This window comes from Mirounga leonina, unplaced genomic scaffold (assembly GCF_011800145.1).
Source record: "Mirounga leonina isolate KUSES-001 unplaced genomic scaffold, KU_Mleo_1.0 Mir_115, whole genome shotgun sequence".
Taxonomy (NCBI): Eukaryota; Metazoa; Chordata; class Mammalia; order Carnivora; family Phocidae; genus Mirounga; species Mirounga leonina.
In genome coordinates this window covers 353,541-371,088 of record NW_023270268.1, presented here as the reverse complement: position 1 = coordinate 371,088, position 17,548 = coordinate 353,541, and the positions used below count along the sequence as shown (strand labels likewise).

The window sequence follows — 17,548 nt, the reverse complement described above, 5'->3', positions numbered from 1 at the left end:
GAAATTTCATTATGTGTGCGCGTGGCAAGCTGTTTCTTCTTGAGCTAAATTGGGACTATAGTCTAGGACTGTCTTTGGACAGATATCCCAGGGGATCGGGTCCTGTCTTAAATACCAAGTGTAGTCCTAATTGTTTATTTTTGCTTTAGTTACTTTTGCTTTGGGTATCAGATTCAAAAAAAGGACACCCTTTCCTACTATATACATTTTCTTCATTTAATTTGAATGCTAAAAGCATTGACTTAAAAAAAAATTTTAAGAATGTATGTCACATGTTCATTGTAAATAAACTAGGAAATTAAAAAATTAAAGCACTTAATATCCCACTACCTAGAGATAACCAGTTAGAGATTGCATATGTATATCCTTCTAGTCTTTTCTTTGCAAGCTTTGAGCCTTGTATCTGTGCTGTCTTAACTAAGATTAGATTATTCTGGTTATTTCTTGAAGAAATTTGGTGAGAATTCAGTCCATCACAGATTACATTGAACCTGTATTTAGATAGTCCAAATGGTTTTATTTCCTCATTGCATCTCCATTTGATCTCCACTCTTCAAAATGATAACAGTATTTCCTGTATCTGTGTGTTTGTCTCAGATAAATTATAAAGGTAAATGGTTAAATAAAATCACCTTTTTAAACATTTAAATAAATACTTCTAAACACATTATGCATCCCAGAGACTCTTGCCACACCAGTCAGCCGGAAAATAAAGTATCCATTGTTTGAATATCTTGATTTGTCTTTAAAATACGTATTTCTATCATTCTGTTAATGGCAGTTATGCTTCATTATATTATCTTGGCTTGGGTATATTAACTATATCATGAAAATATTTTTTTTTGAAGGTGGAGAGGGGGGAATGGACAGAGGGAGAGGGAAAGAGAGAAGCAGGCTCCACGCCCAGCAGGGAGCCCGACACGGGGCTGGATCTTAAGACCCTGAGATCATGACCTGAGCTGAAATCAAGAGTCGGATACTTAACCAACTGAGCCACCCAGGCGCCTCTCATGAGAATATTTTTTTAAGCATACTTAATGCTCAAGCTTTGACGGAATATGATTTTAGACATCTGGTGGTTTGTTTTGAGAGAGTATGCTGCTAAACAGATCTCTAGAAGAGAATAATGGAGAGTGAGAAAGCTTAAGAGCTTGTTAATAGGGGGGAAAATAATTTTTTACCTGTGATTATTTCAATTATTTGGCATTTCAAGATTTATTTAGGGACTACTTTTAGGATTTTTTTTCTCATAGCATTTTTTTTAAAATCACTTTGTCAGTTGACATGGATATCATACTATAGTTGAAGATCTTCCTAAAATCTAAATTATTGGAAAAGTTCATGTAATTAAAATCTTTTCCCCCATTTATCTGCTTAACTTTTTTTAAAAAATAAAACTTTTTTAGAGCAGTTTTAGGTTCAGAGCAAAGTATAGAGTTCCCATATACTCCCTGTTCCTGATACACACAGTCTTCCACACCCTGCATGGGACATTTGTTATAATTCATGAACCTACAGTGACACATCATTATCACCCAAAGTCCACAGTTTATATTAGGGTTCACTCTTGGTGGTGTATATTCCATGGACTTTGACAAAAGTTTAATGATATGTATCCACCATGGTAGTATCTCAGAGAGTAGTTTCATTGCTCTAAAAATCGTCTGTGCTCCAGCTGTTCATCCCTCTCTCCGTGCAACCCATGACAACCACTGAACTTTTTACTATCTCCATAGTTTGCCTTTTCCAGAATATTTTATAGTTGGAATCATATAGTATATAATCTTTGCAGATTGGCCTCTGTCACTTAGTAATTTGCATTTAAGTTTCCTCCATGTCTTTTTGTGGCTTGAAAGCTCATTTCTTTATCTTTTTAAAACTTTTTAAAAATTTATATTGCATTTATTTAAACTAAAAAAGGACAGTTCACTCATTTCTTCCCCTCAACCCCCACCCTCCTTTTGCATCCACCAGTCTGTTTTCTGTATCTATGAGCTTGGTGGGTTTTTTAATTTTGTTTTTGTTTGTTTTTTAGATCGCACATAAAAGATCATGTAGTATTTGTCTTCCTTTGTCTGACTTATTTCACTGAGCATATTGTCCCTGAGATCCATCTATGTTGTTGCAAATGGCAAGATTTCATTCTTTTTTATGGCTGAATAATATTTGATTGTGTGTGTGTGTGTGACATATATACACATACCACATCTTCCTTATCCATTCATTCATCAGTGGACACTTAGGTTGTGTCTGTATCTGGGCTATTGTGAATAATGCTGCAAGAACATGGGGATGCATGTATCTTTTCGAATTAGTGGTTTTGTTTTCTTTGGATAAATACCCAGAAGGAATTGTTGGTAGTTCACTCTTTAATTTTTTTGAGGAACCTCCATACTGTTTTCCATAGTAGTCACACCAACTTACATTCCCACAACACTGCACAAGGGTTTCCTTTTCTCCACATCCTCACCAACCCTTGTTATTTCTTTTGTCTTTTTGATAATAAGCATTCTAAAGAGTGTGAAGTGATATCTCATTGTAGTTTTCATTTGCATTTCCCTGATAATTAGTGAGGCTGACCATCTTTTCATATGTCTGTTGGCCATTCTGTGTGTTTTCTTTAGAAAAATGTCCATTCAGATCTTCTGCCCATTTTTTAATCAGATTGTTTGTTTGCTATTGAGTTGAATTCTTTATATATTTTGGATATTGGCTCCTTATCGGATATATGATTTGCAGTTATTTTCTCCCATTCGGTAGGTTGCCTTTTCATTTTGTGGATGGTTTCCTTTGCTGTGCAAAACCTTTTGAGTTTGATGTAGTCCTAATTGTTTATTTTTGCTTTAGTTACTTTTGCTTTGGGTATCAGATTCAAAAAAAAAAAATCATTGCCAAGAGCTATTTTATTTTATTTTTTTTTTCATTTTTTTATTCTTATGTTAATCCCCATACATTACAACATTAGTTTTAGATGAAGTGTTCCATGATTCATTGTTTGTGCATAACACCCAGTGCTCCATGCAGAATGTGCCCTCCTCAATACCCACCACCAGGCTAACCCATCCTCCCACCCCCCTCCCCTCTAGAACCCTGCTTGTTTTTCAGAGTCCACCGTCGCCAAGAGCTATTTTAAAGAGCCGGCCACTTTTTGTTTTCTTCTAGGAGTTTTATGTTTTTAGGTCTTATGTTGAAGTCTTTAATCCATTTTGAATTAATTTTTGTGTCTGGTGTAAGACAAGAGATCCAGTTTACTTCTTTTGTATATGGCTGTCCAATTTTCCCAGCATTATTTCTTAAAGAGACTGTCCTTCCCCCATGGTATATTCTTGACTCCTCTGTCATAAATTAATTAACCATAATATGCATAGATTTATTTTGGGGCTCTGTATTCTGTCCCATTAATCTAAATGTCTGTTTTTATGCCAGTATCATACTGTTTTAATTACTGTAGCTTTTGAAGCTTCTTCCATGTCTTTTCATGGCTTGATGGCACTTTTGTTTTTAGCACTGAATAATAATCCATTGTTTAGATATACCACAGTTTATTAATCCATTCACCTACTGAAGAATATCTTGGTTGCTCCCAAGTTTTGGCAATTATGAATAAAACTTCTGTAAACATCTGTATGGGGACGTCTGTGTGGCTCAGTTGGTTAAGCCTTTGGCTCAGGTCATGATCCCCAGGGTCCTGGGATCGAATCCCACATTGGGCTCCTTGCTCAACAGGGAGCTTGCTTCTTGCTCTGCCTGCCACTCCCCCTGCTTGTGCACCCCCTCCCAGACAAATAAATAAATAAAATCTTTTTTAAAATTAAAAAAAAGAAACATCTGTGTGCAGGTTTCTTTTTATTTATTTATTTATTTATTTAAATTTTATTTATTTGAGAGAGAGAGTGAGAGAGAGAGAACACAAGAAGGGGAGAGGGTCAGAGGGAGAAGCAGACTCCTCGCTGAGCGGGGAGCCCGATGCGGGACTTGATCCCGGTACCCCGGAATCGTGACCTGAGCCGAAGGCAGTCGCTTAACCGACTGAGCCACTCAGGCACCCTGTGTGCAGGTTTCTATATAAACATAGTTTTCAGTTCCTTTGGGTAAGTACCAAGGAGTGTGATTGCTGGATCATACGGTAGAAGTAATTTTAGTTTTGTAAGGAACTGCCATACTGTCCTTCAAAGTGGCTGTGCCATTTGCATTCCCACCAGCAGTGAATTAGAGTTCCTGTTGTTCTCATCAGCATTTGGTGGTGTCAGTGTTCTGGATTTTGGCCATTCTAATAGATGTATAGTAGTATTTCATTGTTGTTTTAATTTGCAATTCGCTAATTATATGTCATGTTGAACATCTTTTCATATGATTATTTGCCGTCTGTGTATCTTATTTAATGAGGTATCTATTCAGGTCTTTGGTCTTTTTTTTCTTTGTTCAAAAACTTTATTTACTATAAAGACAAAACACCAAAATAGATACAAATACTATAAAATTTGTTCAGTTGGGTAAAATTTTTAATTAAAATATCTCGATATATTTAAAATAACAAAGGACACATTTAATTTGCCCTTTCTTTAATCAGGTTGTTCATTTTCTTCTTGTTGAGTTTAAGGATTTTTTTGTGTATATTTTGGAGAACAGCCCTTTTTCAGATATGTGTATCTTTTGTAAATATTTGTTCCCAGTGTGTGGTTTGTCTTCTCATTGTCTTTTGCAGAGCACAAGTTTTTAATTTTAATGAAGTTCACTTTATCAGTTCTTTTTTTCATGGATCGTGCCTTTGGTGTTGTATCTAAAAAGTCATCAACATACCCAAAGTCATCTAGATTTTTTCCCAATGTTATCTTCTAGGAGTTTTATAGTTTTGTGATTTACATTTAAGTCTGTGATCCATTTTGAGTTAATTTTTGTGAAGGGTGTAAAATAATTTATTTGCATGTCGATGTCCAGTTCTAGCACCATTTGTTGAAAAGACTATCTTTGCTCTAAAGATCAGTTGACTATACTTATGTGGATCTATTTCTGAGCTCTCTATTCTGTTCCATTGATCTGTTTGTCTGTTCTTTTACCAATACCACACTGTCTTGATTGCTATAGCTTTATAGTAAGTCTTGAAGTCAGGTAGTGTCATTCTTCCAACTTTGTTCTTCAGTATTGAGTTGGCTATTCTGAGTCTTTTACCTGAGTTAGTATCTATAAAATAACTTACTGGAGTTTTGAATGGGATTGCTCGGAATCTATAGATTCAGTCTGTTGTCCTATAGATTAAATTGGAAAGTACTGACATCTTGACAATATTGAGTCTTCTGATATCTCTCTATTTAATTCTTCTTTGATTTCATTCATCATTTTTGTAGTTTTACTCATTTAGATCTTGTACATATTTTGTTAGATTTATAGGTAAGCATTTCATTTTGGGGGGTGTTAATATAAATGGAAATGTCTTAATTTCAAATTCCACTTGTTCATCACTTGTATCTGCTTAACTTTTTAAGTGATTAATGGATGCCTGGGAGTTGATGTACATATATATTCAGAAATGTTTTGCCACCTGAAACCTGTGAGAAGGTAAGCTTTGTGGTCCATTATGTAATTAGTATGGGGGGGGATTCTGTTATGTATTTGGCTAATTTTAATTGTTATTTTTCAAATTCTAAAATTATATTATGGTGGTGGAGGGCAGGAACAAAAAGAGAAAAAGAAAATTCATATGAACATCCAGGTCCTCCAAGAGTTCATTCAGGGCAAAAGATGAAAAAAATACCATCTTTCAGAATAGTTCACTGTTAAAAGTTTAAGAGGAAAAAAGATAAAGTTTGTCCTTAGCACAGTTTTTGTCATGTTGCCCTCAAGTCTATTGCTATCATGTGGAAAACCACTTTACTTTTAAATTGTATAGTAAGATCATTTGACTACTGTATTTGCTATTCATGATATATAATCTAAATCCTTCTTCAAGAAAGGATTTAAGGAGTTCAACTCTACAAATTTAATTGACATTTTATAATGGGCATATATAGGATAATTGAAAGAGATCAGAAGCCCTGTAGAGAAAAAGATTATTGTGTTAAAAAGCAGAACTGATTAAACAATTACTCAAATGTCACATTTAGTCCTGGTTTCTTGGTAACCAAGCTAAAAAAGGGAAAAATCGTGTGCATTTGGCTCCAAATAAAATACAAGTTGACCTGTTAAGTAAAAATGATATGTGGAGTGTTAGGTTTCTAAAATATTTACCAAATATAAAATATTTGGCAAATAATTAGTACTTTTAAATAACTATCCTGTTCCAGTAAATAGTCACTGTCAAAAGGGAGTTAATTAGGGGAAACAGACTTTTTCCACCAACTTGTTTATGACAAGAGTTCTCAAAGAAAGGGAGACTTACTCTGATTGAATTTATGACACAGTTCTTAGGACACGGAGGGACGAGGAGGAGAGGCAGGAAACAAAGAAACTGAGATACAGTGTGCCTGGAAAAATTGTTCTTCTGCAGATGTGTAGACCTTCTTCATGTTGTGGTATCTTAATAATGTTCAACCACAGAAAACCAGGCTGACGTGTTTTCATACTCTAATACAAGGAGAGATCAAAGGAGCCTGGAGGAATTCTTGCCTCCTCACGTGTGCCATTGACAGTGAATAGTAGTGGTTGCATAATAGAGCCACGCTTTTCCAGCTTGTTTTATTCCAGCCTTCAGAAAACTGTATTTTAATCATAATGCATAAAATACAAGTTTCATAACCGTAGTTAACCCTTGCCACACACAGTATCCAGTGATATATTCTGTTGCGTGTCTTCTCTTTTTTAATGTTGGTCATGGCTCTGTAAGTTTATTTTACAGCACTGTGGGTCATGAAAAGCACTGCTTTAGAGTAATTGCAGTGCAAATTCTTAGTTGTTAATTAGAAATCAAGTCATATGCTTTAAGTACGAAATAGATACCAGTAGTGACATTCTGTTACTTCAATCTGTAAATTCCCTAATCTCCTAAAGTGTTAATGGCTCTCCATTTGTAACTCAAGGCAATGTTGCTCTTTTCAGTAGGATAACTTTCTTTTTTGGAAAAATCCAAGTGATTTGACAGATTTCTCGCTTTACATAGTCTGTGTTCTACAAAAATTAGAAGTAAATTGTACGTGTATTTTTAAATTACTTGAGGTCCTTATATTTAAATCCTCTAGTGCAGAGGTCAGCAAAGTATAGTCCATGGGTCAGATGGGCCCACTGCCTTTTTATGTAAGTAAAGTTCTATTTGACCACAGCCACCCTCGTTCATGTGCTTTATTGTGGCTGCTTTCCCCTTATAGCCACAAAGTAGAGTAGTTGTAACACAGATCATGGGGCCCACAAAGCCTAAAATGTTTACCATATGACCCTCTTCTAGTGATTTGTCTTTCAAAAATCTAATCCTTTCCTAATGTCTTATAAATCCAGATTTTCATTTGCTCAATTTTTTTTTTTTTTAAGATTTTATTTATTTGAGACAGAGAGAATGAGAGACAGAGAGCATGAGAGGGAGGAGGGTCAGAGGGAGAAGCAGACTCCCCGCTGAGCAGGGAGCCCGATGCAGGACTCGATCCCGGGACTCCAGGATCATGACCTGAGCCGAAGGCAGTTGCTTAACCAACTGAGCCACCCAGGCGCCCCTCAATTTGCTCAATTTCAAGCAACATAATATTGCTTTTGATTTAATTTTCCTTGATTCTGTTAAGCTTCCTTTCATTAAATACCTACTAGACATTCATTTAACATACATTAACAATAACACTTGTGCCAGACCCTATGCTGTGGCAGCCATCAGATATCCGCTGAGCTCTCCTATCTCCCTGGGTACATGGATTTGCCTCAAAGCCACACTTTCCTGGCTGTCAGTGCCCAAGCAGAGCAGGAATACAGAGTCAGGTTTATTCCAACAAGACACAGGACTCTGCCAGTGGGTGCCTTTGGTCCAACTCCTCATTGGCCTGGCTGAGCCCTTCTGGGAACTTGGACGACAGTCCAAGACTTCCTGCCCAGTCCTCCTGCCTCTCCTCTGTCCTGCAGGTGTCAGACCTACATCAGGATCTGAAAGCTCTCCCCACCTTCTCCTCCCTTTCCCAATTCTCTCGCACATCTAAGCGTGTCTTGACCTCTGCTTTTCAGCAGATGCCAACTAACATAGCCAACCACAGCAAGTATATGTAAAACATGTTTACTGCCTTCAAGGGTGCATGGTAGCTGAGGAGGATGGGGTGGGTGGAGGAAGAGAGGAACAAATGGAAACATCATTTACACATTATGGTATTGTGCTGCAAATATGCTGAGTAAGCAGTTTCTGTTTTTAGAGTTTAGAAGAGGGAAAGACTATACTGAGGATACAAAAGAGAAGATTCTGGGGGAAATGGGCACCTTGTCTCCTGGCATGTATTACTTAGTAACTGTTCAGTGAATAAGCACAGTTTGGATAGGTGGAACTGGGATACAGGGAGCATGTTTAGGGCTTAGAAATCATGCAGAAATAAGAGGAATGAGAAAGGTTACTGAGGGTTGGCCCAAGGGCATCTAAAAGAGTGGTAGGAAGTCACTTCAGACAGATTGGAAATGATTACAGAGGATTTGAAACACCAGACTAAGAAGTGGATTTTATTCGCAGGAGTTGAAACACGAGCAAAGTGTTACAATAGGGAATACAGTCATAGTGGGATTTTGGGAAAATTAACCTGTATATAAAATGGTAGGGAAAAGGCACTAGAGCATAGACAGATTGTGAGGCTATGCAGTTCTATTTTTTGGTGATAATGGGTGGCAGAGAAAATGGAAAGAAGGAACGGTTTCTGGGATATTGTAAAGTGAGAAGAAACAACCAACTTCCAGACCACCCAAAATTGGGCAGGGTACTGTCTGCAGATTTGTACTCTGGCAACACTGAGAAAAGTGGTACCACGGTGACAGGAATAAGGAAGATAATCCTGGGTTGAACTGCTTTCTTGCTTTCTGTATCCAGGCTGAGACTAGAAGGAAAACAGTGACCTCTACTCCTTTTTTTAGACACACAAAATTTGAGAGGCTGGCAGGATAGCTGAAGTGTCTGTCAGACACTTGGAAATGAGAAATGAAGCTCAAATGGGGGGAATCAGTGGACCTGCCACTGTTTGCTTATACGGCCTCATACTGAGGACGTCAGGACCTGGCTTACTGCTTACTTTATTGTTCGAACTCCTCGTTGTAGTCCTTCATGCACAACCTTGAATATTGACTTTGTAAAAGGTTCAAGTACGTGCAAAAAAAAAAGGTAATCTGAAAATATGTTGGTGGTGGTCTCCAGATTGCTAAAAATCTCCGTAAATGATCCTGTAATCTCTGTCATTTTAAAAATATAAAGCCCTTCCATAGACTCAATAATGTATGAGAGACATAGTACTCAATATTGTATGAGCTAATGTATGAGACAAAAAGGTGCCTAATAGTTAGACTTCTTTATAGACTATTATAGAATGGAGGTAAAATAACGTTCCAAAAATTGATGTCATGAAAGTGCTTCCCAAAAATTGCAAATAATTCCATTTGGATTTAAAACTGTATGGTAAAAAAACAGTCTTAGGTGAGTTATGCCAAAATTTAAGAATAAGAATGTCAAGTTATCCAACGAGGATAATTTTAGCATGCCAGCCATGAGGAAGTAAACTAAGAGGCATCTTCTTATTTTAAGCATTGTACTCAAAATATTTTTCACTATAAAGAAAAGATTACACTATGGATATTGAGGGTTTTTTATCTGAAGAAAAAAATGACACAGGAAATTGTCACCATCTGCAGTAAAGCCAGTTAACATTTCAAAGTAGGCTTTGAGGGGAAATGTTATTATTATTAATTAATATTATTTTCTCATATTGCATCAGAGGAATTTATAACCACTGTTTTTAGAAACAATGTGGCACTTTCTGTTAAAAGTCAATATATATCTTATTTATTTGTTAAATTCTTTTTAATTGAACTATAATTGATGTACAATGTCCTGTTAGTTTCGGGTGTATATCATAATGATTCAGTATTTTTATACATTATTAAATGATCCCATGATAAGTTTAGTTACCATCTGTCACCATACAAAGTTATTACAATATTATGGACTGTATTCCCTATACTATACATTACATCCCCACAACTTATTTATTTCATAATTGGACATTGCTTGTTAAAACTTTTATAGATTTCAGAAAACCACAGTTTTGATTTCTGTCTTGTTTCTGTGGTATTTTCCAAGCATAATAATTTTAATGTTACTATATTGTCACTTTATGCATTGGGGATCTGTGTGTGTGTGTGTGTGTGTCAGTGACCTTGGTGAATAATAAATCCACATCTTTTTAAAAGGTCATGTCTAGAGAAGATATTTCCACACTGGTTTCTCTCCTCAAGAGCTTTATCAGGAGCTGAAGCAGTCAATGCCTTGAGGCCATTCTATTTTGCAGTACATCCAGATTTCTTTGGACAGCACCCCAGAGAAAGGGTAAACTTTTGTTTATTTAACCTTTAGTCCGCATTTCATAAACTGAAGTTTTACTAATTTTCGACACAATATAATACAAAGTTCTATAAATTTGGATTGTTCTGTCATAGTGATAAAGTCAGTGTTCTGAATTGCTTTGAAATACACATACTGAAAATTGAAAATCTAATTATTGTTGTCTTATGAAATCTGAGGGAGTGGAAAATGCATACATTGGGCTCTGCCCCGAGTTTCTGGCATAGACCTCCTGACACCCTTGTAACTTCCTAAGTGAGAAGAGCCCTAGAAGCATCTCTTGTTCTGTTCTTTGGTCTTTGACCCCATCCCTGACTCCTGACTCCTAAAACCCTTGTATACAAATCCCTAAATGGTAGCAGCACCAGGAGCATCTTTTGTTCCAATGTGGTGACTCTGGGTGGCTCCTACATGGGAGCTGGTCAGCAGAAAGACCAAGGCATGATTAGAAGCTTGGAGTTTTCAGCCCCAACCCTCAACCTCCAGAGAGGAGGAAAGGGCTGGAAATAGAGTTAATAATTGATCATGCCTACATGAGGAAGCCTCCGTAAAACTCTAGGAGTATGGGGTTCAGACAGCTTCAGGTGGGCAGACACATCTACACTGGAGGGTAGTGCTCCCAAACTCCATGGGGACAAAAGCTCCTGCACTTGGGACTCTGTGTCTCTCTTCAGCTGGCTGTTTATCTGCATCCTTTATTATATCCTTTAATATGGTAAACATAAGTAAGTTTTTCCCTGAGTTCTGTGAGCTGCTCTAGCAAATTAATAGAATCTAAGGAGGGGGTTGCTGCAAATCGCTGGTTGGTCAAAAGTGCAGGTGATAACAGGTGTGACTGGCATCTGAAGTGTGTATATGGGGGTGGGGTGGCAGAGGGAGAGGACAGTCTTGGGGAACTGAGCCCTTAACCTGTGGGATCTGATGCTGTCTTTAGATACATAATGTCAGAATTGAGTTAAATAGTAGGACACCCAGCTGGTGTCACAGAGAATCGCTTATTGTGGGGGAAAACCTCCATTCATTTGGTGACCAGAAGTGTCAGAAGTCAAGTGTTTTGTGTGAATATGCAGGAGGCACACAGGAGATAGACTGGGCTTTTCCTCTGTATGAAATCTGTCATTTTTTATGAAGGCAATAAAGCTGTCGTGGAGACTCTTCAAAGTATTAGTAGTAATGTTTTCTGAACCAGTTTTTAGAGTAAAATTGAGTGTTTGAAAGAAAATTTCCAGCTTCTACACCACGGTCAGTCTTTTTTTTTTAAGGATAATTACAAGGAAAGTTTTTAAGTGCCCTGAATGGTTTTCCCTTCTGTTGCATGCTGCTGGTTCACTTCCCTACAACCTCAGTTACTGTGTGCTCAAGGAATGCAGACAGAGATGAAGAGTAACTTACAGTAAACTTAGTGAGGACACTCAGTATTATTTCATTGGTTCTGTTTATCTTCTTTAACATTAATACCTGGTTTAACATGAAGAGGAATTTAGAACTCTTGAAAATTTAGAACATAATTATATAATTTTTTTCTACTTGCAGTGGAAAAAAATTAATTTTGCTTCTTTGCTCTAGGAAAATATTCTGATTGTGATTTTTGATATATATGTTGGCTATTAAAAGTCAGATCTTTTCTAAGTAATTAGTAAAATGAATCAACAGAAAAATATCCATTGCTCTGAGGATGTTAATTTTTTAAAGTTTTTAAACCCAACATGTATGGAAAAATTATGCCTAGCAGTAGATGAATGTTTTCCCTCCTCTACCAATGTATCTTTTTTTTTTTTTTTTTAAATTAAAACTTCTGTGTGCTCTAAAAAGTGAACTCAGCAGGCATGGGTTACTTAAACTCTACATTCCAGAGAAATGCCTGGCTTTGGTATTGGCCCTTGACTGCCTCCTGGGAGATAAGCTCTGAGCCCTTAGAATATCCTGCCTGATGGGAATCTTTTATATATGTGAGGTCTCAGGCCATGCCAGATATTTTACGCTATGTGATTTTTGGTGAATGCCTGTATTCATATGTCTGAGGCCCTCTGGGTGTGCTGGAGACTATTTGAAGAGCTAAGGTCAGTCACTTGGGCGCTACATGTGTGCGTGAGCGAGCCCAGTAAAATGCTGGACACCAAGACTTGGATGAGCTTCCTTAGTTGGCAACACTTCTCATGCATTGTCACACAATGTTGCTGGGCTTAAGTGCTAGCCCTGCAAATCCACTGGGAGAGGACAACTGGAACCTTGCACCCGGCCTCTCCTGGACTCTATCCTACATGCCTTTTCTCTTTGCTGATTTCAATCTGTATCCTTTTGCTGTAATAAACCGTAACCGTGAGTATAAGTTTTTCTGAGTTCTGTAAATCCCTCTATCAAATTGAACCCGAAAGTGGTCATGGAGAGCTCCAACACAATATGCCTGAAATGTAATTGTTCTAGTAAATTAATATAGCTGACCCTTGAACAGTGCCAGGGATGGGGCACTAACCCCCTGCACATTCGAAAATCTGTGTATAAGCTTTGACTTCCCCAAAACTTAACTACTGATAGCCTACTGTTGACCGGAAGCGTTATTTACCAATAATATAAATAGTTAACATATATTCTGCATGTTATATATATTATATTCTGTGTTTTTACAATAAAATAAGCTAGAGAATAGAAAATGTTATTAAGAAATCATAACGAAGAAAAAAGACATTTACAGTGCTGTATTTATAAAAAAGAAATCCACGTATAAGTGGGCCCATGAAATTCAAACCCATGTTGTTCAGAAGTCAGCTGTATTTTCATTTACTCTTTCAACTTGTGTTTGAGTGCCTACTCCGTGCCAAGCCGTGGTTTCTGGGTTTTTATTGGGCGTCAGTCACATAGATATGGCTTGTCCTTTCCTTTCTTGTTTAAGTGTCACGTTTCATGAGGCTCTCACAGATTGCCCTATCTGAAACTGTCACCCTACCTTCCTTCCCAGCACTCTCTGTCCCCCATATCCTGCAGTACTGTTTCTCTTTCCCTCCCATATTAGACATACTGTCACCAAAGTGCAAGCTCTGCAAAGGCAGTTCACCCTTCCTGGCACCTCATGTTCAGTCCAGTCTTCTCTGCATTTGTATGGGACACCCTTGTCCCTTTTCTAAAGGAACAGACAGAAAGTGCTATCTAGTCAGCAACAGGCCAGGGTGTCAGAGTGAAGCACAGCTATTGTTGTTAATCCTCTTCATTTTAACTCAGTTTTAAAATACAGAAAACACTTCTAGGTTTCGGAAATCAAAACTAAATACAAAGTTTACTCAGAAGTCTCACTCCTGTCTCCATTTCTTTTACCCCATTGGTATAACTTCCTGTATATAACCATTTTTATTAGTTTCTGGGTTCTGTTTCTTTTTGGCAAAAGTAGAAACTTGTGGCAAAACAGAATTATGAAGATTTAGTCTTACACTAGAAGGAAATGTACCTCAGCTGCCCACTGAACTATGGTAGCTAAGAACAACATATTACAGTCAGTTAAACAGACAAAAATAAACTGATTGTTCCTAATTTCAGATCACATCGTGTGTCTGAGAAGAAACCTACAGTGATAGGAAACATGGTTACTATTTATGCCATTCTGTAGAGCTATTCCTTCACTAAAGGATGTTTCTTTTTTTCACTTAACAATCTTGGAAATAACTCCATGTCATTTCCTAGATACTTGCACCACATTCATTCTCTCTTTTCTTTTTGGTTATATAGTACTCCATTGAATGAATGTACCATAATTCAACCAGTCTCAGTATGGTCATTTTAAGAGCCCTTTATAGAGAGAAATAACTTGCAAACATTTTCTCCCAGTAGCTTATTTGTCTGTAAACTGCTTATGGTGTGTGTGTGTGTGTGTGTGGTTTTTTGTGTGCTTTTTTTTCCTTAGTTTTTAATTTTTTACGTAAGTGGACTTACCAATCATGTATTGTCAATCATGTATTAGAGATATTTAGTTATAATTAGCTTTTTCCACACCAAAGTTATAAAGGAGTTCAACATGTTCTCTTCTAGTACTTACATAGTTACTTTTTTTCACATCTTAGCCATAAGGAGTTTGTTCTGTTACATGTTGTAAGAATGTGGATCCAATTTTATTCTTCATCAAAGAGCTATGGAATCCCAACTTTTTTAATACTAAATTATTTAGTGCCCTCAATAATATGTTTAAAGGTCAGGATAAAATTTCTGTTGTTTTCTTGTTCTATTTTGTGTGTAAATGCCTCTTGATGTGTTTTTTCCAGGAAGTCAATGAAAATTCTCTTAAAAGATTAAGTGTCTACTTAGAAAACCTCCAGAAACCAGGCTTCAAGTCTTTGAAACCAACTCAGCTTACATTTTATGTAAGAGAAACAGAGCAGAATTCCTCTGAAGGCCAGGAACCCTTTAGCACTTCCGGTATGTTTTCTTATTTCTAGTGTTTCCCTTGCAAGCTGCGTGATAAATATGTTCATTAAGTCTGCCATTGCCAGAATACCTTTGGATTGAAGCCTTGGTCGTAAAAAATAATATCATTTAATTGATTATTTTCCTAGAATTAGATTCTATTCCTGGCTACCTGTGTTTGTACAAGCCATTTTTTTGTGTTTAAACTTTTTTGTCTGTGAAACTAAAATGTTCCTATTTGTTCATTTCCTATTTCATGTTTTAAGTGTTAACCATATATATAACAATTTACATTTTTTAAAAATACAGCCTATATCCCCCTATTTAGTCATCAAAGTATCCCATGAAGTAAGTAGTATATGCCCAATAAATTATGTGTAGGGATTTTGCCAGGACCAGAGATGGAACGTGGGTCTTGAACCCAGGCCTTTCAACTCCAGCTGTAGGCTCTTTTTAGTCAGTCTTAATAGATAGCCTTCTTTATGGCCCTTTGTTACTGCTGTAGCCCTGATCCAGAAATACTTAAAATTAAGGGCAGATACAGGTCTATCATTTCTCTAATTATCTAAATAAAGGGATCATCCTTTTGGCGATCCTTGAGGAAATAACTTTATTTTTAGAATGAACTTTAAAATAATTTAAAGGTTTACCAAGAGCTTTCTGTGAGTTAAGGTTAAAACAATTAGAAAATGCACTATAATTTTTTTTTTTTTAAACAAACTGTTAGACAACTCAAAAGCTGATAGGTTTTTGAGACCTAGAATCTATTTCTAGCTCTGCCAGTGACTAGCTGTGTGAGCTTAACTTCTGGTTCTTCATAATTAAAATGAAAGAGGTTAAGTACTGTGTTTAAGTACTGAAGCACTCACAGTGAAGACCCCTGCCTTATATCTCGGGCTCCCAGGGCTCTCAGGTGCTTGCATGGAGTGAGGAGGAGTTTGATCTAAAAAGTGCTGAAACAGGATCTTTATGTGGAAAACAGCTTCCCACCCAGTCTCTCCAGGAATAAGCATTTGATAATACATTTTCTCTTGTGTTTTCTTACTCTCTCATGTTTGAATGTGGGAGGTCAGGAATCAGAAATTCTTTCCTTGACTGTTTCTCCATCTACCTCTGATTTGGGAGTTTTATTAAAAATAGATATTATTCTTCATTATCCAAAGACAAAAAGTCAACTCATACCTGTGTTGTGAAGGAACCACTGTACTGAAGAATGCTTAAATGATAGTAGTAATAATAACAAGTAATTATGTTTATCACTCTAAGTGACACAATTCTATTTGAAATTGTGAATAATCATAAATGTGCTGTGTAAGACCAAATATTCATAAATACTCTAATAGATACATAGTCAAGATTAGGCTACAAATTGAAAAAGATCATATACTTAGGCATAGTGGTCTACTTAGATCTCATGATTTCTCCATGACAGATGGAATGTATGAAGGCAAATTACATCCTTTACATAAAGCAAGAATATTGTCACTGTTCTATTTTTATTTGTCTATATTTGGGAGAGTCAGGCTCATTTCTGGTAGCTACAATTGCCACTTTCATGACCACCATCTACTGGGTTTGTCTTGAATGGTGACTACACGTGGAGTTAAAAGAATAAACCAGGTCTATTTGTTAGGGAAGGAGCAAACAGGGAAACTCAGAAACTTAGGAAGTTTCACACAGCAAATTAGGGACAGATCTGGTACTAGAACTAATGTCTAATGTGATTTATATACTACATTATCTATTCCTCTTTAAAAATACTGTTAGTAATCATTTTTACCTTTGCCTTTATGACAGAGATTGGCACTCTGACAAGTATTTAAAACATTTTTATGTCTTTAACCTCTTTATCTGATTATAAAATTAAGATCATTGATAATTAAGGTGGTTGTAAGGTAAAATGTTTACTACTGATTTTCATTACTAAAATTAAAGGCTAAAATCACTTCTTCAGCTCTACATTTTTGGTGGCCTATGAGGAAATAAACTTCCTTAAAACAAGTAGAAGATTCACTAGGAGCTTTCTATGAGTTAATGCTACAACAAGTAGCTGTAGGCAGCTGTGACTGAGTAATGGTTAATGGTAAACTTTGAGCCATTCATTAAACAAAAATGGATTATAGAAAAAAATAAAATGGGAAATAACATACAGCATATATGATAAAAAGATAATGTTAATGTATAAAGAACTCTTAGAAACCAAAAGGAAAACACAAAGTAGCTCCATTACAAAAATGGGCAAAGACAATGGCTAGACAGTTCAGGAAACAATATATACCAATAGCCAACAAACATTAAAATGTTTAGTTTCAGTAGTCAAATCCAAACTAAACTAATTAGGTACTGTTTTCCAATAAAGCACGTATGCATGCCTTAGCCCTTACATTTGATTAAATAATTAATGGGATTGATAAGATAGAAACAGATTTATTCTTGACTGAGCTCTTCCTAACCTCAAACACAGGAATTAAGATTTTCCTTTCTTCTTTCACTAACTAGAACAACTCTCTTGCCAGTATTTCTCACTTTATCATCAAATGATTCAAAGAATTCAACTAAGAAAACTTTCTTAGTTTGCATGTTCTAGATTCCTTAACTCTGTGTGGCAAGCAGAGTATGTATATCTTGAGAATTATTTAAATTGTGGTATCCGTCATCAGTGGC

At 36.4% G+C, this 17,548-nt stretch overlaps 1 protein-coding gene across 3 annotated transcripts in view; it reads left to right on the top strand.

The window, feature by feature from the left end:
- TCAIM (T cell activation inhibitor, mitochondrial) overlaps window positions 1–17,548 on the top strand; it is a 58,256-nt gene that overhangs the window by 7,676 nt on the left and 33,032 nt on the right. For all 3 annotated transcript variants that reach the window (XM_034991153.1, XM_034991144.1, XM_034991160.1), the window contains exons 2-4: window positions 5,484–5,556; window positions 10,345–10,480; window positions 14,743–14,896. In XM_034991153.1, coding sequence (XP_034847044.1) covers window positions 5,528–5,556; window positions 10,345–10,480; window positions 14,743–14,896 — 319 coding nt within the window. In that variant the 5' untranslated portion in view covers window positions 5,484–5,527. The remainder of the gene's footprint in view (window positions 1–5,483; window positions 5,557–10,344; window positions 10,481–14,742; window positions 14,897–17,548) is intronic.